Raw genomic sequence first — 23408 nt, forward strand, 5'->3', positions numbered from 1 at the left:
GATTCGAAAGTTGAGAGATTATTTTACACAACTCATTCTTTGTGTTAGTGTTTAAGGTTTTTACATGAGCAAAAAACTGGAGGAGAATGTAAACCCAAAGCGTTTGACAGTTTCACAAGATCAAACTGAAAGAAGGACATGGCTGAATTTTGCTTGGTTCTAGAATGTAGTAGAGTTTAACTGCAACATAAACAATTGATGACATTTAGTAAAAATGAAATTTTAGGCTTTTTGAAGATCAGATATATTTCTGTGCTAGTTCTCGTGCATTTCATGCATTTATAAACTAAAGTTATGGAGAATTATTTGAACTACTTGTTTAGGCTATGAACCCTGACAGATGAGATTGAGTGAGAGAAGCTTAGATCCTCATCTATTGGTAGATCAAGAGGTCGCTAAAGTATGTCTATTAAAAACAGGATTGCATTAATGCATAGAAAAACACACATTACATTCCAAATAGTACGGCATTTATTGATCTGGGAATAAAATAATTATGTTTTTAAGATGATCTCACAGTAAAAATACAATTTTCACATCAGTAGCAAAGAAGCAGAAAATTCTTATTTTCAATTAGAAGTGAGTATAATACTTTTGTGATTGCTGTGCAGCAACAGTACTGTCTTTCATCAGCAACAAGGAATGATATATTTAATTGTAGATGATAAAGCACTGTGTCTTTACGTATGATGAAACCTCAAAAGCATCTGCAACAACATCATTTTTTTTAGTAAAGTAAAAAAAAAAAAATAACAGTACATGTCACATGTATAATCATGAATAAAATATTACTGTTAAAATGTATAAGGTGTATTAACAGAATTGTACTTCAAGTTGCACTTCAAGTTGAGCATTAGTGGCTGATTTCCACAGCTGAGAATCCTGTTTGGATAAACTTAACCCGAGACGATCTTGTCACATGGCAACAGTGGGTTGACACCGATTTTCTTGGCGCATTCATTCTGCAGGAAAAATACAAAATGCTAATGAAGTTAGCATCATGCTTAAAGAGGTTTTAAATAAAGTCAGATTGTATTTAGGTAAAAATACTCTCATTTACTTTCTAGTTAAAAACATAAACTTGTGTTAATGCCAAGCTAAAACAGGACCTCTAAATCTTCCTGTAGTCTGTGTAGGTTCTCAGTCATCCAGGTTATGGTAGTCTTCAAGCATGTGAGTTGAACTGGATTTGAAAATATTTCACCTTTCATCTGAAAGGCTTCTTGAGTTCTAACAGCTGATGGGGAGTTCCCAGTATTTAACCTCTACGTTGGTTAGAAATGTTCTCATTTTGGACATGGAAGATAGGCGGGTTGAGAGGAGTAAAAGAGGCTAAATTTCTATATCTACCTTGAATCAATGAATACAGTAGCCTATGACAATAGCTATCAGTTACCTGCAACACAGGCTTGAAATCCCTTCCCAGGCATTTCATCCCTCACTCACACTTTGGCTGTGTGACCTTGATGGCCCAGGGAGGGGCAGTTTCTCACAAATAAGTCAAATAAGCTTTACTCATATGTGATGCCAGGTCATCAACTAATTTGAAGGTTGGTGGTTGATCCTTGGCTGCTCCGTTCAGCATACCTAAAATACCTTGGGCAACATACTGAACGCCATGTTACTCTCTGATGCATTCATCTGAATACGAATGTTAGATAGAAAGCACTTGGGTGTGGGAAAAAGTGCTTGTATAAATGAGTGTGAATGAGGGAATAAGGCATGTTGTATAAATTGCTTTGACTGGGTAGAAAAATGCTATATAAGAACCAGTCCATTTACCAATACCATTTAACATAGCTCATGCAACACTAGAGGTTAAATATCTGGGACTCTATCAGCTTTTCTCTAGAGCAAAATCTGTGAGTGTAACTGAAAACAGAGCAGGAGCTATTTAATTAACACTTTTTTTTCCCTGGCTCCACCAAAGAAGCACTCTCACTCAAATCAAATGGAGTATTTCCAGTAAAAGCAACAGGTCTGAAGAAAAGCATTTCATGTTGGGAGCTCTATGTGAAAAAGGACAACCTTTTAGCCACTGCAGTTTAGACTAGCATGAGAACATCCCCACTTCTTAGCTTTTACCATGTATTTGACGACGTTGATGTGGTAAGGGATCCCACCCATATCCTCACATTTCTTCATGTTCATCCTCTCTGGATCTCCGGCAGCCAAAACAGGAGTGTCTAGGTCAGCCTGAAGCAGATAAGCCACAAAAAAGGAACAAAGAAAAAAAAGAAAGTATAGAGCAAGAAATTCACTTTTAACCTGCAAATGTTTGTCCCTACTTGATTTCATAAAACAAAGAAAGTGTAACTACTGGATATCAACTGCATTTTTGATTAATCTTTTTTAGCATTTAATATTCCATCACTGGGATCAACTCACAGGATTCAGGTTTCTATGGATGGACAGCAGATCTGACATCCTGTCACTGAACCTGGGAGCAAAGTTCTCTGGATTGATTGCCACAAAACACTGACCCTGAAAATACAAAACAGGTGACACTGTGAGCTCATCAAACATGAACATCAAACAGAGCCTTGACGTCAGATGACCTATATCAGAGTCACTAGCTGGGCCTCTGTTTTAGATAACAGCAGTCAAACACTTCAGACTTGTGTCATGCTGATTTCTCTTCTGCTGGTACATGATGGCTGATTACTTTATGAACTTTGCCCCAGATCTAATAATCAGCACCACATTATCTGCAGTGTATTATCTATTCTAGCTACTCAAAAACTGTATTTTATCATTGCTGTGGGAACAAAGGAGGGGGGGGGGGGGGGTTTGAATTATTCTTAATAAAAAGGTGATACAACAGTTTCAACTTGTTTCTCAGTCTGTTTCATTTCACAGACAAAACAACAACATGACTTTTAGCACACTTTGTTACCAGTTTTGTCACAAGTTACATCATGGACATGTTAAAATAGAACCAGTGTGTCCTTTGTATTTCACAACTAGGCAAAACAAAATGTACCAGGTTTGCAACACGGTCTGTTACTTTCCAAGTGCGGATGTATTTGCTGTACTGGGCACCAGCCAAGATGCCACAGAACACCTCCACCATCATTCCCAGACCATAGCCTTTGTACCCTCCTGAAGATAAAAACACAGAAAAACATATGCATGGAATAAATGTATTATACTGATCCTAGCCATCAATGGCATGTAATTCCACCAGTTCTGATAACTGGTTTCCAATTAATCTCCTATATGAGTTTCTCAGATCTGTGTATCTTGGTATAGATGAAGCACAAATCAGCCAGTTAGGGTTGTCGTTCAATTATATAGACTTAAAAAAGCAAGCAAACAAACACATATTTCACACATGAAGAATGAAAACATTCTTGACAAGATCTGTTGCTTCTGACCTGTGGCTTCACTGCCACCAACAGGCACCAGTCCTCCTCCAGTCAGCACTCTCTTGGGGTCTGTTGTAATTTTTCCCAGAGGGTCACAGCCCCAGCCCTCAGGAATGGGGTCTCCACGCCGCTCATGAAGCTCCACCTATGCACATTTATATACAGTACAAGAGAAGAATGTTTCCACATTAAAAATGTTGTTGTTTCAGTGGTCAATCACTGCTCGCTTGCATTTAATTTGTTAGCAGCTTACATGTGCAATAAACAAATATGCAGCAGTAGAGATGTTGATCTTACCTTTCCAATGGCTACTGCTGAAGTGGCCATGTCTAAAACAAAGCTGTCTCCATCTTTAGCAGGAGCCGCAACACTGATGGGGTTGGTGCCCAAAGTACACTGCAGAGTTCACAGAGTTTGAATAATGAAGATTTTATGATCAAATTCATAAATATCTTAATTAAAATGTCCTATATTGCATTAACTATGGATTCTTTTCTAAAATAGTTAATACATATACCTCTTTAGCACGTGTGGGAACCACCAGTGGTGATGTGTTGGTAAATGACATCCCCTGTGGAGTTTAGATTTTTTCTTAGAAAGTTAAACAAAAAGCAAAAGCAACTGATCATGCTATGATCTAAAGAAGCAGCTGAGAAACAAAGTCATTGACATCTATCATCCTGGAAGGAAATACAAAGCTATACTAAAACATACTAAATCTGGGTCTATAATTGAAAAATGTATTCTTTCTGGGGGAAAAAATCAACTGAAAAGGGGGAAAAAAGATCAACAGACAAACATTTCACTCACAATCATGTTTTCTTTCAGCGCCTGCATTGCATAGTATCCAGCAATGCCATAATGGTTGGAGTCTAAAAAGAAAAAGGTCACATATAAATTTAATGGCTGAACAGCAGTGGTAATGCACTGTCATTGTTTTAGTCGTTAGATTTGAGAACTATCTCTCCACTATAAATAAGTGTTGAAATATAATAATTATATTTAAAAACTCAAGATTTTATTGATGAGATCAGAGCACTTGTTCCCCTTAAATGAAAGTTTCTTAAACCTCTAAGAGCTAAATCATCATGGGCCCCAATCCTAATCAAACCCTGTGCAATCTAATTATGTAGGTTTCTTTGTTGTTTTTCATTGTTATCTTAAGTTTTGGCAGTCAGGCAACAAGGAAAGCAATAATTCTAATTTACACTCTTAAAAACTACTTAAAGATTTTTTTCTCCAAAATAGAAGTTAAGGGTAGGGTTATTATTACCAATAGTGACTTATGACTTCAGAGGGTTAATAAAGTCTAACTGAGTCTTATATACCTCACTGAGTGTTAAACAAACTAAACAGTCAACTAGTTGCTGAACAGGAATCATGCACTTATAAAGGCAAGATTTTGTATAATCAAATACTTTAGTAAATATCTATGTAAAATGAACATGTTTTTAAACAGGGCAACAAATGACAGACATATATTGCTTGTTTAGTATAAGACCAGTTATGTCTAACATAGTGCACTATATTTTGGTTCTTACTGGAAGCAAAATGCAAACAGTTCAATAATAAATGATCTGGAAACCTGTTTAACTGTGTCGCCACTATAACATTTCCTTGAAATGGGACTCACTGTGTGCCACCACCCAGCCAATGCCAACGTCGTTGGCCTTTTTTATGGCCAGATTCATACAAAAGTTTCCCACCACCGGGCCTAAGAGATTCCTCCCATCCACCAGTGCTGTCGCTTCACTCTCCTTTTCTACCACTGGCTCACCGTCCTTGGCACAGATGCCAGTTTGAATGTCCTTCACATACATGTCTGTTAAAAATATAGTGAGTACACATAAACGACACACAGACTTAAATTTAAAATTACTGCTGATGTCTCCAGCATCAGTGAGGAAAGATGCTTAGTTTTTGTGCAAATAAGACACAATGATATGTACAGTGAGGATAAAACAATGAAGCAACAATGATGAAAACACAGTTTTGAAGGAGGCTGACCCATCCTGTTGAGTCCATGGCTGTAGTGGCCCCTGTGGTCTCCTTCCACCAACACTTCAGCTAGACTGCGTGCATGATGCTGCTTGGTACCCACTGCTGTCATGCACCTCTCAATGAAGCCTTTGACCTCCACCTCGCTGATCAAACATCTGCATGGGGAACGCAATATTTAATAAGAAACATTTGAAAAAGTAGAGTAAAGCTGATGATGTGATCATACTGCTTGTTTGGATATTGCATGTACTAAAAAAACATTACACATATTACTTTTTTATCAGTCATATCAAATTCAACGGTCGACAGTCCAGTTATTTACTCTAACATGAATTGCTGATTTTCCTTAAATTGCAGTTTATCTTACCTAAAAATTTGAATTATATCATATAATTATATGAAATGTATTGCTTTTATTTTGTAAGGTTAAATAACCATCACCATCTTGGTTTCTTGACCTGAGTATATTTGGATGAAAGGGGTGGCTAGCTAATTTTATTAGAATGGTGCAGTGGTACTTCATTTATATAAGTGTATTAAATGCTGTGTCACTTTTGTGCAGTGAAAGACAGACATTTAGAAAGCCACAAAAAGTTCACACACCACACTCTGCAACTCTTATCAATACTTAACCATAAAAACATTTATTTATTATTTATTTTCACAAGGCTTGGGTGTATCATATTTTCTTTACCTGGTTTGTCCATGCACTACATCCAGTGGCTCATCACCACACTGGAGCATCTGAAAGTGGTTGGGCTTGCCCTGCTGCCTGTGTAATTACAACTAAATGCCAAATAGGACAAAATAAAACACACCTAACATCTATTATTGTATGTATTTTTTACTACAGGTTCATTCATTTTCATTTTATTAGCACCAGAAGTTGTTTATTTGGAAAGCATAGCTAGCATACCTTCTTTGTTCTTTCACTTTTGACACGTGGATATGAATGTGTAACACACATGACTAGGCTGTCAGCCTGTGTAGTTGTATTACAATTGTCTCCTTGATGAGCTTAATTAAATGTTTCTGTGTAACACATCTGAATCTGTGTGAGCTGAGCTGATTACATCATACATATTTTGTGTTCACCTTTGAGCCCTGCGTAAATAATTGTTTTGGCTCACTGCATCTAATTAAAAATCAGTGCACATGACCATGGCAGTCAGTTAAACTACCACAGGAGTTTTCTGCCTGATGGTCTAGCTCTCATTCAAAGACTGGAATCAAGAACAGGACATAAATAAAGTAAACTGCAAAGCTCCCCCATACTCTGCACAACAGTTCCACCATGGGGATTTGTTTCCTGCCCTGTGCTAATTCAAATTTCCATTTTTGAAGTGATTGCAAAACCTGTAACCACACTGATGATATACTTGTGGTAGGACTGCCTTCAAGAGAACACCTGAGGAGTATATTGTGAACTTCAACATGGCCTGGCTTTCTTACATTAACTGGCTTGACAAAACCTAAAAGCCCAGTCAGTCATGATGTGTATCATGATTAGTGGTTATCAGTTGGTTATCAAACCTTTCTTTCCTTCCTGTAATAAAACAAGTTTGAACAACTAATGATACATTCTGAGTGTTTAATGGTGAAAATGTAATGCTTTTCATCCTGTCGTCATTCTCATCCTCCTTTTTGCTTCTTTCAGAATCAACAAAAATAGACATAGAAATAATTTACCCTGAGACTATTTGTGATAAAAAACAAAACAAAAAAACATTTCCTTTTCTTTTGTAAAATTAATTTCCAGCAAGATATTTTCACATTCCAAGAATTACCCAAAAGAAAAAAAAACAATAAAAGTAAGATAAGTTAATGAAAGTTTAACATAATTGTGTATAATTTCATTATTGTTATTTAATGCATTATTATTACTTTGATGTAAGGAGCAATTTACCATTCTTTATTTTTGGCCAGATTTTGGGTATTGCACTCAAAACTAGAGGTGCATGGACAATTCAAATATTGATAGTATTGATACCAATGCTGGTATTGGTATTGCTTAGGTACTAGCACAATAGTATCAATACTGTGTTTCCAGGTTGCCAGCCAGTTAAATAATTATGATATTATCATTATTATCATTATTAGTAGTAGTATTGGAAATGAAAAATGCCTTTCAGCTTTTCAGTTTCAAAAAACATGAAATGTTGAAAGGTGTGTTTTGTTGTATAAACTAATTATTGTGGAAAGTAAAACTCACAGTAATTTAGGGGTCATTAAAATGTGTTCAGAATTCGCACATTATTTATGATTCATCAAATGAAGTCGTAGCACACTGCTCTTCCCTACATTAGCTTTATAGGTTAAAAGTATCGGTATTACCAGTAATGGACAAATGCTAATGATTTGGTGGCTCGACACCAAAAAATGTAGGATGGCACAGCACCGCTGTAAGCTGACGTTTACGGTTTTTTCTCTAAAATCTAGCAATTACGAAATGTAGTGAGATGGTAGAATATTAATAAAGATGGAGACGATAGAAATACTAAAACACGGTAGAGGTAAACGTCTGTACACATAATAAATAATAAGCTACTGGATCACAAAAGCACTTTTTGTCGCAAGTCTTGCGATTATGTTAATCACAATGAAAAAACTCTTGGATGAGTTGCTAACTCGTCTTGGCGCACAGGTTTTTAATTCATTGACTGAATCTACAGGTGTCCTTTGACCACACTTCTAACCACGCTCCTACCTGTTCATGCTGACTTTGCTGTCCTTTCACTATGATGGTCTGTCGATCCTGGATCAGATGTGTTGGGGGTAAATCAGATGACCTGGCAACTTTCCTCTTCAAGTGCCTCAATGTTAGGAAACGCCCCGTGTGTCAAAACTATCTGTCAGGTGTCTCTGCCCGGGGAGAAGCTTTGTGATTTGGCAAGGTCGTGAACCTGCTGCTTTCGGTATTTCCATTATATCGTGTCAATTTAACCCAGAAAGCACATTCTGATCACAAGTACAAGTCAATGAGTTTGGCAAACTGACTGTTTAATATCATAAGTGTCATTGGCAATAAAATGTATTTTTCAAGAGAGATCTGGCCAAAGAGGGCAGCAGAGTGGAATCACTTTTTGGCACACCTGGCGCTTTCCGTTTTCCTGCTGTTTTAATCGCGCTCTACTTTCTGATTTCTGTCTCAAAGACCACCTCGTAAACGTCGCACCTTGCGTCCCTAATACAGAGCTTATACAGACATGTAGGTATACACATAATTTTTCTGCTTAAAAACACAATTGATGGTAATACACAGGTTAAGAATGGACAAGAAAAGCCCTTAAGAGCTGCATCATTTTACCTCAGCAACTCCTTTTACATTTGCGGGAAGACTGAGAAATTTCTCTCTGATGCATTTTTCATAATCTTAATCGAGAGCGGAGGATCACAACTTTGACTACACTGCACCCACCCGGTACCGCTGAAAACTGCTGTCCTGCACCAGTATATGCAACTCCCCAATCACGGTCTTAAAGAAAAATGTAATCTTTATACAACTTATTTAATAATAAAACAATATATATTACTATTTAACAGGAAATATTGCGGGTCAGTTCGTTATTTTTCGCAATGCTTTCATACACAGGGTGCTTTTCAAGAGCAAAAGTGCAAAAAAAAAAAAATCATTACCTTTTAAATAAATGCATCTTAATGCTGATGGTACATGCAGAAAAAAAGCATGGAATGAAAATGTTTACTTAAAACCCGTGAATAAAGCTTTATTTATAGTCATGTCCTTTTTATTCAGCCACACAGTTTCTTAGAAAAATGTGATCCGCTTTAGGCCAAGGTGTGATCAGGTCCAGGAAGAGCCCTTATTGAGTGCCAGATATTGCAAAATATTGTCTTTACTTCGCAAGAACAGATGATGTCGGAATCACTTTGACTAATAAGCAAGTTTTGAGAGGTTTCCCCCAACAACAGCAACAACAAACAACAACAACAACAAATGGAGCCCCAAACTATGACAGAGCCTCCACCCTGTCTTACAGGGTGGAGGCTGTCTTACAGCCTGTCTTACAGAGGTACAGCAGACACTCACTGCTGTACCTCTCCCCTGACTTCCTCCAAACATATCAAGGTCTAGACTGAGAATGAGTGAACCAGCTGAAGTTGAAACAGAACTACAAAACAGAGACATAATCTTGAATACTTCTTTGAGCTAATGAGACTTTTTTGATAGATGTATGAAAGCTGCTTGGAAACATTTCATATGGATAATAGATTATATCTTTTCATAGTTAATGAATAAACCTTCAGTCTTTTTCCTCTCACAGTGATGTGATGTAAACCAAGGTTTTTCTTATATTTTAAATTTTTATTTTGAAAAGGCCAAGGAATGTCTTGCATCAGTGAATTAGATGCCAGTCTCTTTCTTTGAAAGCTTTCTGTCCACAAGGGGTCAGGCACTCACTGAATGCTGGGATGCAGAAACATAGAATATGCTGCAGCAAACAACTTTAAATCTATATACATACATACACACAATTTTATATATATATATATATATATATATATATATATGGATTTTTACAAAGAAAATAAGCAAAGAAAACATGATGTATCTTAGACCATAGTGATCCTGTACAAGTAACTTACCAAAAGTTGCTATAATTTTTGCTTGTTTAAACCACGTTAACCTAACATGAATTATATTTGAGCCAACCCACAAGAGAAATTAGCTTTTCACATTACGCTTCTGTTTCTGCTGGATCAACTCAACAAAAGGAGCTGTTCCTAGGCATAAACCGCTCTTGCAAACCTACATTCTGGCCCTATATGTAAATGTTCGTAGTGCTACACTTCAGTTAGGTCATTCTGGTGCTAATAAAGAGACAATGAGATATTTAACCCTCCTGTAGCGCTGCAGTTTAATGTAAACACTGTTCAAAACAACATGACCATTGTCCTGCTTCAATACAACAACAGCCCAGCTATCTAGGCTATCCATAAAAGGGAAAACATGTAGCTGTGGTGTGGCAAGAAAGCTTATCGAGTGTTACGAAACAAAATTTAGTCTTTACTTGCTCTTAAAACCTGGACCGTGCTACAAGAAGAAATGATCTGGGAATCAGTTTGACTTCTGTGTAAATGATGAATTGTAATGACCAGTACTGGACTTTTGAGGATTGTACCGTAGCAACCGTACTGTATTGTAGGAAAATTTTGAGTCATTGTACTCCAGCGATGGATTCCATAAACCACTCCTGATCGCTGTGACGTTGATACATGTCCTACAGACAATGCTGACATCATTGAAACTATGTGACCCTTTATGAATGACTTGAAGCACATTTTTCTCCACAGTGTCATGTGTAGAAATCATATTCATAATCATATACATCTTGGAGCACATTGTAGAACACCAATTTTGGTTAGACTCAAATAAGTGATAAGCCAGAGTGAGACTAAATACAACACAAAAGCACAGCATCTTCACAATTTCTACACCTGGTTAGTACCCTTGTAGCCCAGATGTTGAACCAGAAAATGTTTGCTTCAGGTGGCAATGTAATAATGTATCTTAATGTATGAAAAAGAATAATAATTTTAAGACTATGTGTCAGTTTTTCTCCGTGACAGAAAAAGCTGCTGTTGCAAAGAAATATGTCTGTGTCCTAAATAAAAATATAAAAGTGTAAAATTACAGCAAAAAGTTGATAGTAGATATCAACTCTCAACTATTTGATAGTTAATTGGCCAAGACTGTCCGGTAATGATACGGTTTTTATTAATTCATAGAAAATGTCTTGAAAAAGTGTTAAGTTGTTTATCTTGTTGTAATTTGCATAAAAGTACTTTTGTTACAGTGCCATAAACCGGTTATGGTTTGGTTTTGACATAAAACACTAACAAACCAATATTGGAAAACTAATGATTGAGTTTAGGTTAGTGTAAATGTTAGAGATTCAAGATTCAAGAAGTTTATTGTCATATACACCACAAAATAAATTGGTTACACTGAGCAATGAAATTCGTACTGTGCGAGTTACCTTCACACAACTATAAAAAAAACCAACTGAAGTTCATTGCTAAGAAGTTTTTCCGTCTCCTGACTGACTTGATAGCACGAGTTTAAGCAGTCCTCCTGCACGTCTTTACTCCCACAGGCCTCAGCTGCGACTCGAGAAAGAGTATGGAGAAGTTAGCACCACCTCCCTATGCAGTGCCGCCTCCTATCCTGAAATTCTCCATGGGTCAGACATCTGTAAGCATTTCTCTCAGACCACAAGAGGAAAATAGAAAGTTGGAAGCTACAGGCTGTGATTTGGGTGTGTATAAATAAAGTTGCTAGCAAAGGAAAAGCTGCTAATATGATGGGAGTCCAGAAGGTGGGAGGTTAGTAGGAGCAGGACACCCAAATCATCAAAGAGTGGAAATGAGTTGCAGGAGGGCAAACAGAGCCACTGAAGAATTATATGAAAGGCTAGTTTCTGATTTGCTCATGAGGTATTCGTGGGTGTATATTTTACATATGTAAGTTCAAGTTTGATTCGTTGCATGTGTGGCTAAAAAACAAAACATACATGGAGCGTACATTTCTAAATGATTTCTCTTTTTATGGGTTGCACATGGTAACCAGGGCTTAGCTGAACATGAAAACACTTGGAAGGGTAAGTCATTTTGGGACGGCTGTTGCAAACGCATGTCATTATAGTCAGGGCTTGATCAGGTGATCCTTAGTTACCGTGCAATAGGCCTAGGCTGCTGAGGGGTGTGTTTAATGTGCTTATACACCACAATCATTTAATCATTAGTTGTTATTAATCTCTGGTTCTCTGCCACAGTGTGTCTTTTATCCTGTCTCCTTCCCCTAACCCCCAGCTGGTCAATGCAGATGGCTGCCCCTCCCTGAGCCAGCGTCTGCTGGAGGTTTCTTCCTATTAAATGGTATTTTTCTTTCCCACTGTCGTCAAGTGCTTGGTCATAGGTCATTTGATTCTTGGGGCGTTATCTTTGTTTTTCTATGGTCTTTACCTAATAATATAAGGCATCCCAAGGTGACCAATGTTGTGATTTGATGCTATGTAAATAAAATGTAATTGAACCATATGGTATACTGCTCTATCTGTATCTACAATCTTCACTCCTTAAAATATAAGCAACGCTAGAACAAATTAAAGAATGTTGTCAGATATATTACCAATTATTAGAACAAGTAATAATTTGTTTAAAACTGGTGTTTTAAGGCTGTTCTAATGAGTCCATCTGCAGTAGACGAGTAAACTAACAAAAACATGTTGACTCTGAAGTCTAAACAGGGAGCAACACCCATTCAGTCTGTAATAATGCCTGAGCAAAGAGCAGATTGAGTGGAAATGAGCCATGTTGCCCCTTCACTGCAGGCCTCCACATTGGTGCTGACTCCTCTGTAGTGGTCGGCACTGCCTCAAAACTGCAGGGCACATTTGTGCAGCTTCCAGAAATAGGATGTGCTGTATATAATTGGCAAAACAGCAGGATCACAGCTGCTGCTATGAAAACAACCATGCTTTTCCCGTTGCCTTAGAACCACCCTACAGGCTTACATATGAGGCCCAAAATGATACCTTTAAAGCTGGGTGTAGGTGCAAAACCGCAATTTAATGGAGCGCCTCTTTGCCTCTATGTTCCTGAAAGACCTGAAAAGCATTTGTAGATCTTTGATGAATTGAGCAAAAGTTTTTTTAAACAAAAGAATAAAAGTTTTGTGCTAACAGTGTTAACAGTAACTGGTTTATTTAACTCATTTATAAGACAGCAAGAGAAATTCAAAATACTTATAAAATCACAGGAATAGTGATAAAAAATAAATGTGTGTCGTGACTAATAACATTTAAAGCCTGCTGAGAGATAAAATATTACTACCACTTAAGCATATTAGGTGATGTGCATCTCTGTAATGAGAAGGGGTGTGGTCTAATGACATCAACACCCTATATCAGGTGTGCATAATTATTAGGCAACGTCCTTTGCTTTGGCAAAATGGGTCAAAAGAAGGACTTGACAGGCTCAGAAAAGTCAAAAATAGTGAGATATCTTGCAGAGAGGGATGCAGCAGTCTCAAAATTGCAAAGCTTCTGAAGCGTGATCATCGAACAATCAAGCGTTTCATTCAAAATAGTCAACAGGGTCGCAAGAAGCGTGTGGAAAAACCAAGGCGCAAAATAACTGCCCATGAACTGAGAAAAGTCAAGCGTGCAGCTGCCAAGATGCCACTTGCCACCAGTTTGGCCATATTTCAGAGCTGCAACATCACTGGAGTGCCCAAAAGCACAAGGTGTGCAATACTCAGAGACATGGCCAAGGTAAGAAAGGCTGAAAGACGACCACCACTGAACAAGACACACAAGCTGAAACGTCAAGACTGGGCCAAGAAATATCTCAAGACTGGTTTTTCTAAGGTTTTATGGACTGATGAAATGAGAGTGAGTCTTGATGGGCCAGATGGATGGGCCCGTGGCTGGATTGGTAAAGGGCAGAGAGCTCCAGTCCGACTCAGACGCCAGCAAGGTGGAGGTGGAGTACTGGTTTGGGCTGGTATCATCAAAGATGAGCTTGTGGGGCCTTTTCGGGTTGAGGATGGAGTCAAGCTCAACTCCCAGTCCTACTGCCAGTTTCTGGAAGACACCTTCTTCAAGCAGTGGTACAGGAAGAAGTCTGCATCCTTCAAGAAAAACATGATTTTCATGCAGGACAATGCTCCATCACACGCGTCCAAGTACTCCACAGCGTGGCTGGCAAGAAAGGGTATAAAAGAAGAAAAACTAATGACATGGCCTCCTTGTTTACCTGATCTGAACCCCATTGAGAACCTGTGGTCCATCATCAAATGTGAGATTTACAAGGAGGGAAAACAATACACCTCTCTGAACAGTGTCTGGGAGGCTGTGGTTGCTGCTGCACGCAATGTTGATGGTGAACAGATCAAAACACTGACAGAATCCATGGATGGCAGGCTTTTGAGTGTCCTTGCAAAGAAAGGTGGCTATATTAGTCGCTGATTTGTTTTTGTTTTGTTTTTGAATGTCAGAAATGTATATTTGTGAATGTGGAGATGTTCTATTGGTTTCACTGGTAAAAATAAATAATTGAAATGGGTATATATTTGTTTTTTGTTAAGTTGCCTAATAATTATGCACAGTAATAGTCACCTGCACACACAGATATCCCCCTAAAATAGCTAAAACTAAAAACTACTTCCAAAAACATTCAGCTTTGATATTAATGAGTTTTTTGGGTTCATTGAGAACATGGTTGTTGTTCAATAATAAGATTATTCCTCAAAAATACAACTTGCCTAATAATTCTGCACTCCCTGTAAAAGTTGCATTCTGTCATTGGGCATACCCATGGGTCCGAGTACATCTCCTAAAAAACGACCTTGCACTGTAATCCCTCCTCCACCAAATTTACACTTTGCACAATGCAGTCAGACAAATGCCATTGTCTTGGCATCTGCCAAACCCAGACTCTCCCACCCATCAGATGGAGAAGCATGATTTGTCACTCTAGAGAAAATGTCTCCACTGCTCTACAGTCCAGTAGCAGCAGGCCTTACACAACAGCATCCGACACTTTGCATTGTGCTTGGTGATGTAAGGATGCGCTGCTCAGCCATGGAAACCCATTCCATGAAGCTCTCTACATACTGATCTTGAGCTAATCTGAAGGCCACATGAAGTTTGGAGGTCTGTAGCAATTGACTCTGAGTTGCTGTCATTGCAAATACTTCTTCTTTGTTACAATACCATTAACAGTTGACTGTGGAATATTTAGTTAGGTAATATTCTATCATGATACCACACCGGAAGTCACTGAGCTCCTGAGAGCAACCCATTCTTTCATAATTGTTTGTATAAGCAGTCTACAGCCTAGCTGTCTGACTTTATACACTTGTTGCCATGGAAGTGATTGATCCAGTGATTTGGATGGTTGAGGGAATACTTTTAGCAATGTAGTGTATTTATGAATATGCTTAGGCAAAAGTAAATATTTTGTAAAACAAAAGCTGAAAAATTTAGCCCATGAAGTAGTTTTTCTAATGTAAAGACACCCTGCATTGACAGATGATTTAGATGAACTGATGTAAATTAAACATAAAAGGTATCATGTCTGAATAAGGAACATAAGGGTCATTTTGATCTTTTTTCATTGCTTTCTCACTTTTGGCATTACATAATCTTTAGTTGCCATCACACACAAGAAGGCTGAAACAGAGTTAGATTAAGCATGCAAAGCTGAAAATACACATATACACATAAATGTGGGATTTGTGTTTGTTTGTTTTGGGAGTTTTTTGCAGTTCTTCTCATGAAACATTTCTATAACTGACAAATGATGTGGACATTGAGAGAACATTCATGTGTCACTTGCCAGGAACCGTTTTCTGACAGCATTGTGCAGCCTGTATCCTCAATGGATTTGTCTGGCTGCCCTTCTCCCCAATTTTTAAAGGTCAAAGGTTGATTTTTCATGTCAGTTTTAAACTCCCCCTCAGCTTTTTTATTGTTCACATTGATCCAGGCTTTGGCTCTGAATTTGCCATGAACTTGAGTCAGTGCGTTGTTCTCCTCCTCGTTCTGTGGCAACGCCAGCTCTAAACCACGTTGGCTGCAAAACACTACAGCCTCTGAGAAACTGCCTCTGTGCTTGTTGGAGACAAAGTATTTTTGATCAACTATTTGGACAAAATCATAGTTTACAGCTGAAAAAAAGCACAGAAAAGTAAAATTAGAAAAAAGACATTTACTTGTAGACAATCTTAAGGATATGTTTTCTGGCAAAATAATTGTTGCCTTTTCTAAAGCTTATCTAAAGATTCTTATTCAGTTAAATTTTATTTTACTAATATACCATGAATTGTCTCAAAAAAGAAACTTGGATTTTGAAGTAAAACCTCTAAATATGAGAATTTTATTAATGTTAATCAATAATATGTTCTTTACAGCTACTGCATTGCCATTGGAAAATTATTTTGTTACTGTTTATCAATATAGTTTTTACAGTGTTGACTTCAGGTTATTGTTGTTGCAAACTGGTGGTACAAAATAATACAAATAGGCATCAATTTGAGTCCTGACTACAGCTGCTGGTCATCTGCAAGCTACTTTGCAACCCACTACCACACCAGTCCCTTCTGTGGCTGACAACAACATCTTGACTATTGTTACTTATGTCTGGTTTGCTTTAAATTGTAGGTGGGGGTGGTCTTAATACAGTTTTCTCCATTGAAGAGTCCTGTGTATGTAATAGTGAGGCCAAACTCCCCAGAACAGAGATATACCATCAAATTTAAAATACAGCAGAAAGAAATAACAGCTGTCTGTTATGCTATAAAATAGCAGTTATGTATTTGAAACAAATGAATATGGATAAGATACTTACCAAGTTTAAACTTGGCAATTCTCTTCATTAGCTTTTCAGTGTCGCTTTGAAAAGAGCCAATAGGATCTGGACAAAACACATTAGAGTTAACAAAGTGTGTATTTATTCATTTGCATATTTAGTTATCCGTCTTTTTCCACGTCTCTCAAAACTGTAAAATAATTATGAAAACATAAGGGACATCTCACAATACAATGCATCTGGTGCTAAACCTGGTTCCGTATATACTAAAAGTTTTGTCTGCATAAAGGTTTTGTCATGGAGTCCCGGGACTCAGTGATTTTGGGTTTGGTGTATAATAATAATAATAATAATTATTATTATTATTATTAGTGATGTTCTAGCTTTGGGATGATTTGTGTTCTGGTGCTGGGATTCTGGGTTGGTGCTCCCTCTGTTGGTCCCTGGTGTTAGTGTTTCCTCTGTCTCGTCAGGTTAATCAGGTCCAGCTGTGTCTCCCACCTGTGTATGTGTGATTTCCCAGTGTCCCTCTGTGTGTTTTTATGTTGTGTAAACTCATGTGCTCATGACTGGTCCGTCTGTGTTCGTCTCCTGGAAAACTGTCTGTGAATCCACTGTGTCCTCTCCCTGCTGTCCCCCTTCGTGTTCAGGATTGCCGTTAAATTACGTTTCTCCCAGTTTATGGTAAATGGCCTGCATTTGTATAGCGCTTTTCTAGTCCCTAAGGACCCCAAAGCGCTTCACACTACATTCAGTCATTCATCCATTCACACACACATTCACACACTGGTACTTCACACTTAGATTACCCTTAGTTCTGTTTTTGTAATGCCGTCTTTGTGTTTGCCTTTTGCAATAAACCTCCCTCACAACTCAGTAAGTGCCTGCATTTGAGTCCTCTTTGTGGGATGTGTGGGAGCTGCAGCCCTGACAGGTTTACCAGACATACTTTGTATTAGATGGGAGCTTGACTTCCCTAATAAGCTAAACCATAGTGAATTGTGATTCAACTCCCAAAACCATTATCCTTTCAGAAACCTAACCAATTAAGTTTAGAGACTAAACCTAGAGAAAAACTGAGAAAGTAAAATTAAAACTAAAACAAAAGAAAGATCAAATATAAGGAGAAAAAATGGTCTCAAAATGGAGTCAAGACAAACACCACCAACCTTCTTTGTTTTTAAGATTTTTGGTTTTCACTAGAAACTTAAAAGAGCATATTTTATGGGAATGTAGTTTTCATGTGTTGTATATTTATGGTTAAACTGCTATTAGTTGTTCCCTTATTCACAAGTTGTCAACACAGTAGGTAGCCCTGCATGTTTTTGCCTTAGATGCCCTCCCTGACACAACCCCAAAGGGTTTTAAGTTACACAGGATTGAATTCAGATATGACTTGTTAGGTAAATGTATAAACCACAACACCATAGAGCCACTATTAAAGTGTGTGTCTGTGAAGTTCCCTCTGGGATCAATAAAGTTATTCTTATGTTCTAACCTCGTCCACACATTATAATAGTTCCAGGTGGGCCAGGCTGTCCAGGTTTTCCGATTGGTCCATTAGGTCCTGGAAATCCAGGTAGTCCTTCACGCCCTTGAGCCCCTAAAGTGAAGATATAAACACATCAAATAAGATGTGAAGTTCATACCAATGTTTCCAGTTTCTGGTTTTCCAGAGAAAAAAATTTACCCTGTTGTTGTTTATAAATGTCGTCCATATAAGGTGGGGAAAATGATCATGTACACAACACAACAACGTGAAAAAACCCATGTTGGAGTCAAATTGTTAAATGTTGCCAATATTGTACTTAAATTTGTAAGTCTTGGTTCAAACTATGTGATCAAAGGTTACAAGGATTTTTTCCCACTTAATAATAAACCCCTTTATTAAGAAACTGCATTTTGTATTTACTTGTTTTATCTTTGTCTAATATTCAAATTTGTTTGATGATCGGGAACATTTAAGTGTGACAAACATACAAAAAAAAATATGAAATCAGGAACGCAGGAAACACTTTTTCAAACCAGTGTAGCTCTTACGCTAAGGAAGTTATGAGGGCTTACTTTTTCCCAAATATATTGTAGATATATTGATCCAGAACGTGGGCCAAATTCAAATCCGAACACATCACCACTTACTGTCACGGTCCTGGCTCGGTGACCCAGTGTTTTGTGTTGTTTATTATTAGAAGTCTGTTTTTTGTAATGTTTTTGAGGCTTCCCATGTTATTATATTTAGCTTCACCCAGTTTAGGTTTTTATAGCATTTTTAGTTCTTCCCTTCATTAGTTGTTTTGCAGTCTTTTGTAGAGCCTCTAATAAAGGCTGGCTTTCAGTTTAAAAGTTCTCTTGCATCTGTGTCTGCATTTGAGTCCACATTATCTTATCTCCAGTTCGAACACACCTGGGGCACACATGTCAACAGAATCTAACTGAAAGAAACTTACATACATAACATACACAACACAAGTGACTATAGCAATAAACTAGGAAACTAACACTGACATGCAGGCACGTGCAGAGGGGGGGCTAGAGGGGCTTGAGCACCCGCCCCTTTCCTGATGGGTGCCCAAGGTGCCCTTTTGTTGAGGCAACTTTTTAAAAAATTCTTTTTTTTTTTTTTTTAATGTGTGTGTGCGTGCGGAGTCCTGTCTGTGCCCCTCAACAATAATATTTAACTATTAATCACAGTTTTGCTAAATAAAAGGATCTGGCTTGCATCAGTCACATGATCACTATTAACCAATGATCGCCCTTGACGGCAGAACACGCTGGTTACGAGCCGGGAACGAGCTCAGAAAGAGCACGCGCATTTTTTCCGGTCCGGAGCTGTAGGAGAAACACAAGTTAACTCAGAGACACAGACTGATGCGACAAAACCAGTAAGTAGGTGTACAGCGCACACTGTAGTGTATAGCACCCAGGAGTATTAGCTTATTACGTACACGTTGGTAAGCTGTCTTGTTGCAACTGACGAACTGAAACAAACGAGCGTGCTGTGTGTGCAACAGCGCGACAAACATTACCTGTCCTTTTATTAACTGCACAAGTAGTGCTGGTCATAGCTGCTGGCTACCTGTGTAAGGCTGTCATGGGTCTGTAGCTCTGTCACCGTTTTAGGGAACATATTTAGTTTTAAAGTATTTAGAAACATATTTAGTTTTAAAGCAAGTTACAGAGCTTTTCCTGCCTTTCTGGAGGGATTATATTTCACTAAAAAACGATCTAATATGCATGTCCACATAATTATGCATTATTATAATTATAATATATTAAAAACACACGCTGTATTTTAAAGAACATACATTAAGAAGCAGATTATATTAGATTTATATTTTAAATAAGACAAAATTTGGATTTTACAGCAGTAAAATGATTGTATCTCTACAGTTTAAAAATGTAATAAGCTTTGCCCCTGCACAGAGTGGATAGTGAAACAAATGGAATCATCATAAATACATTATTTCATATTTATTACTTCCCCCTCCTCTTTGCTTTATTATTGTAGCTCTAGTAATAAATAATAATAATAAAAAAGATTCTGGATCAGCACCATGATGCCCATAATATATACAGTATTCTGAAGAAGGTCTAAAATGTCACTGTGTGTGCGTGCATGTGTGTGTTTTATTTAGATGGATTTTTAAAAAAAATATTACTCATGATATAACATTGTCCAGACATGCCTGGTAAGGACATGAGGAGGAAACAGCAGGAGCTGTGTGAGGCTACTAAAGGCAGTGCTATAACATTTTTCTGTCATCATTTTATTATAGATTAAGTGCAAGAGTTGTTAGGTGTGGATAATTAGATTATAGTTTATTGCAATAGCAAGCTGTGCCTTGTTCTCACATAGCAAGTGGAGAGTGATATATGAAATGATGGGATGGAAGGAAGAAGAGAAGCAAAGAGTGATTCACAGGCAGAGCCTAAATTATTTCTCACAGTTTTTTGTTGCCTTATGGTTCCAAGCGCTGTCACCAATCTTTGCATTTTGTTATTATCTCATGACACTTGTTTAATCAGCTACCATCTCTCCTATGGACTTTTTAATGTTTACAGTCTCAGATCAACACAGCCCTGCCCTCCAGCACTATCCACAGCAACCCCTCAACAGCAACATTGTACCCATCAGGTAAAGCATCGGCTACGTTTGCTTTGCCCATATTAGATTCTTGATGAATGTGTGTTGTTATTCAGCCTGGTTCAATGTGCCCCTTTTTAACTTTGAGCACCCACCCCTTTAAACCTCTCTACACAGCCCTGCTGACATGGAGACTGAGACACACAAACTTGACGTAGACAAGGGAAAATTACATGGAGACATGACTGACAGGGTAAACAAGGCAAACTACAGAGACAGGGCACAGAGGGACCAAAGAGACACGGGGACTCAACTGTGGAGAAAGAAGGTGAATAAACATGGAAGCAAGACCGACAACATACACGGGACACTAGGGAAGACACACAGATGCTAGACTAAGAAAACATGGGCTCAAAAGCGAACAAAGAACTAAGAACTAAACGCATAAATAATTAAAATAGGAAGCACTGGGAAATACTAGACACAAAAGACTAAACAATGTAGAACTATAAAGAAATCACATAAACCTCAAAACAACATTCAACAGTCCAAAATCAAAAAAGCAAATACCCAGAACCATGTGAGGCACAAATATGTTAGACCATGAAGTAATTTCCAGGAAAATCTATTTGTTTTTTAATTGAAGTATTTGTTGAACTACTGCTTACCGCAACTTACTGCATTTGGATTAAAAAAACAAAAACAAAAAAAAAACAAAAAACAGATTATTGCTTGAAAATGTATTGTGCAGTTTATTTAGGTTTTTTGGTGGAAAAGAATCACACTGATAATGTAAAATTTTTAAAAACCTATAAAAAGTCCTGTACAATACACTTGGCATTATGGGGTTAAAAATAACCCTCCCTGAGAGTGTATTTGGGGGGATGTTTATCACACTCACCAGGTTCTCCTTTCAAGCCTTTCTGTCCTTGTTTTCCAGGTTCTCCATATGCCCCGGGTTCTCCAGGTGACCCAGGTGGGCCTTTAGGACCAGGAGGACCAAAAAGCTGACTGTAGCCCACAGGAGCCATGAGGCAGAAGGTTATGACAAAAACAAATGGCTTCATCTTCTTTATGCAACTCTGAAATGTGACATGTTGGAAATTATTTTCTAATGAAAATCTTCTTCAATTTTTATGATAATTTAAATAAATGAAACCAAAGAAAAATAACAGTTTGTTTGGTTGCAGGTTGTCAGCTGAATAGAAAAAACGGTACTTTTTAGAGACAAATACTCACAGTTTAAATGACGAATGATATTGATGTGATCCTTCTTTGCAGCTTCCAAACAGAAGTGGCAAAGAAAAAAAGTCAAAGTCAGATATATAAGACATCCAGCCCAGCTATAATGAGAGACAGGTGAAAAAAAAAACAGAGTCTGCCTCTGGTGTCATAATCGAGAGTTCACTTACAACCGATGCCTTTTAAAAGCTTTTCCTTCCACTCACAAAAGGCAAACCACTGTGATCAGTTAAACGTGAATAATCAAAAGGCCCGCATTCCTAGATCTGAAATATAGCAGGGTTTAGATTAAAGATAAATAGAATCTGATCAGTAATGTTGGTTCGGTATTGGTGAAAGATTTTCTTATTTACAGTTTATGTTAGTGTTCTGATCATAATTCCAATTGACATTTAGTAAATATGATCAAGCAGTAATTTCACAGTTATTAGAAAGGATAGCCAGATGCAGATGATGTAATTTTTTTAAACTGAATTTTTATAAATGTAAATTGCAGTTTAAGTTATTCAGTTATGTTAGTGTCAAATTGTATTAAAATGAAAATAAAATAGAAACTCACCATTATACGTAAGTAGTTATCGTCTAGTTGTGCTGCTTCATGTACAGCTTTAAAACAATTTCAGAACCCAAAGTCAAAAATATCTGACACTCTTTGGAGAGGAAATAAAAACCAGGTGAGTATTTTGTTGGACACAGAAAAGAGGGGGAGGGGGGAGTATGAGGCCCAAAGCCTGCCTCTTTTTAGCTAAAACACTCTGAGAAAGACAAATATGTGTATCATAAAACAAATTGTAGTTGAAACTTTACTATTTTATTATATTAAACCACAAAGAACACAGACTTATCTTTGATGAAACATGTATTTTACATAACTGTATAGGTCCAGGTCATGGTAATCTGAGGAGCTTGGAAAGAAAAACCATACGACTGTTTTAAATTTCTTGAAGACATTTGGTCTCTCATCCAAGAAGCTTCATTAAGTCTGAGACCAAATGGTGGAGACTCCCAGAATTTTAAGCGCTAGTGGGAGTTTTCCTTCAAGAAGGTTGTTGAGCCATTATTGATCATGTTCCTCATCACGTGTGCCAAGGTTTGAAAAAGAGTGTGGGTCATTATTATCAGAGTTTTCAGGTGAAACCACTGTGAGACCTTGCCTCACCCTATCATGTGACTTACTGAGATCAACTGACACAAGATGTGAGTGGGCATTAAGGCACCTGAGAAGGGATCTCAAAACTGGATTATAGATGATAGACAGTTGGTGTCTGTGACACAAAGGACCCAGAAGTACACACTGTTAACAGGCTGGTTACATTTTATTTGCCACTTTTTAAATAATTCTGATCAGCTTTCAGCTGACATGTTCATGGTGCAGCCTT

The 23408-nt window shown here is 37.7% G+C and overlaps 2 protein-coding genes and 1 long non-coding RNA gene across 4 annotated transcripts; 1 reads left to right on the forward strand and 2 right to left on the reverse strand.

Moving 5' to 3' along the window:
• Positions 1 to 482: 482 nt before the first annotated feature.
• On the reverse strand, positions 483 to 8210 carry LOC120730113 (uncharacterized oxidoreductase YjmC-like). Of its 2 annotated transcripts, none has more exons than XM_040026267.1 (11): positions 8077 to 8210; positions 5376 to 5524; positions 5002 to 5190; positions 4179 to 4240; positions 3886 to 3939; positions 3666 to 3764; positions 3378 to 3513; positions 2984 to 3102; positions 2389 to 2484; positions 2086 to 2196; positions 483 to 962 (listed from the first exon to the last, which is right to left on the reverse strand). In XM_040026267.1, the coding sequence occupies exons 1-11, from the start codon at positions 8082 to 8084 to the stop codon at positions 897 to 899; spliced, it is 1089 nt and encodes a 362-aa protein (XP_039882201.1). In that variant the 5' UTR covers positions 8085 to 8210; the 3' UTR covers positions 483 to 896. The 2 variants fall into 2 exon arrangements, with proteins under 2 accessions (XP_039882201.1, XP_039882200.1); XM_040026266.1 differs by lacking the exon at positions 8077 to 8210 and adding an exon at positions 6064 to 8070.
• Positions 8211 to 14589: 6379 nt separating this feature from the next.
• Positions 14590 to 22679, reverse strand: LOC120730114 (collectin-11-like). Its single transcript, XM_040026268.1, has 7 exons — positions 22589 to 22679; positions 22200 to 22295; positions 22027 to 22068; positions 21689 to 21869; positions 18202 to 18306; positions 16743 to 16808; positions 14590 to 16062 (listed from the first exon to the last, which is right to left on the reverse strand). Exons 4-7 carry the CDS (start codon positions 21852 to 21854, stop codon positions 15680 to 15682), a joined length of 720 nt encoding a protein of 239 aa, XP_039882202.1. The 5' UTR covers positions 21855 to 21869; positions 22027 to 22068; positions 22200 to 22295; positions 22589 to 22679; the 3' UTR covers positions 14590 to 15679.
• On the forward strand, positions 20786 to 21839 carry LOC120730118. The gene is made up of 3 exons (XR_005695057.1): positions 20786 to 20838; positions 20965 to 21115; positions 21728 to 21839. It is a non-coding gene; the product is annotated as an uncharacterized LOC120730118 (long non-coding RNA).
• Positions 22680 to 23408: the final 729 nt, after the last annotated feature.

This window comes from Simochromis diagramma, unplaced genomic scaffold (genome assembly GCF_900408965.1).
Source record: "Simochromis diagramma unplaced genomic scaffold, fSimDia1.1 OVJJ01000293.1, whole genome shotgun sequence".
NCBI classification, from domain to species: domain Eukaryota; kingdom Metazoa; phylum Chordata; class Actinopteri; order Cichliformes; family Cichlidae; genus Simochromis; species Simochromis diagramma.

Bases quoted from the DNA above. Each gene is read 5' to 3' on its own strand.
- LOC120730114 (XM_040026268.1), bottom strand. From the start codon at position 21,854: ATGAAGCCATTTGTTTTTGTCATAACCTTCTGCCTCATGGCTCCTGTG. The intron at 18,307-21,688 runs GTGAGTGTGATA...TCTTCACTTTAG, and splicing joins AGGCTTGAAAGGAGAACCTG to GGGCTCAAGGGCGTGAAGGA. The intron at 16,809-18,201 runs GTTAGAACATAA...TGTTTTGTCCAG, and splicing joins TATTATAATGTGTGGACGAG to ATCCTATTGGCTCTTTTCAA.
- LOC120730113 (XM_040026266.1), bottom strand. From the start codon at position 6,113: ATGCTCCAGTGTGGTGATGAGCCACTGGATGTAGTGCATGGACAAACC. The intron at 5,525-6,063 runs GTAAAGAAAATA...TTCCCCATGCAG, and splicing joins GTAGTGCATGGACAAACCAG to ATGTTTGATCAGCGAGGTGG. The intron at 4,241-5,001 runs GTGAGTCCCATT...TTTTCTTTTTAG, and splicing joins TGGCTGGGTGGTGGCACACA to ACTCCAACCATTATGGCATT.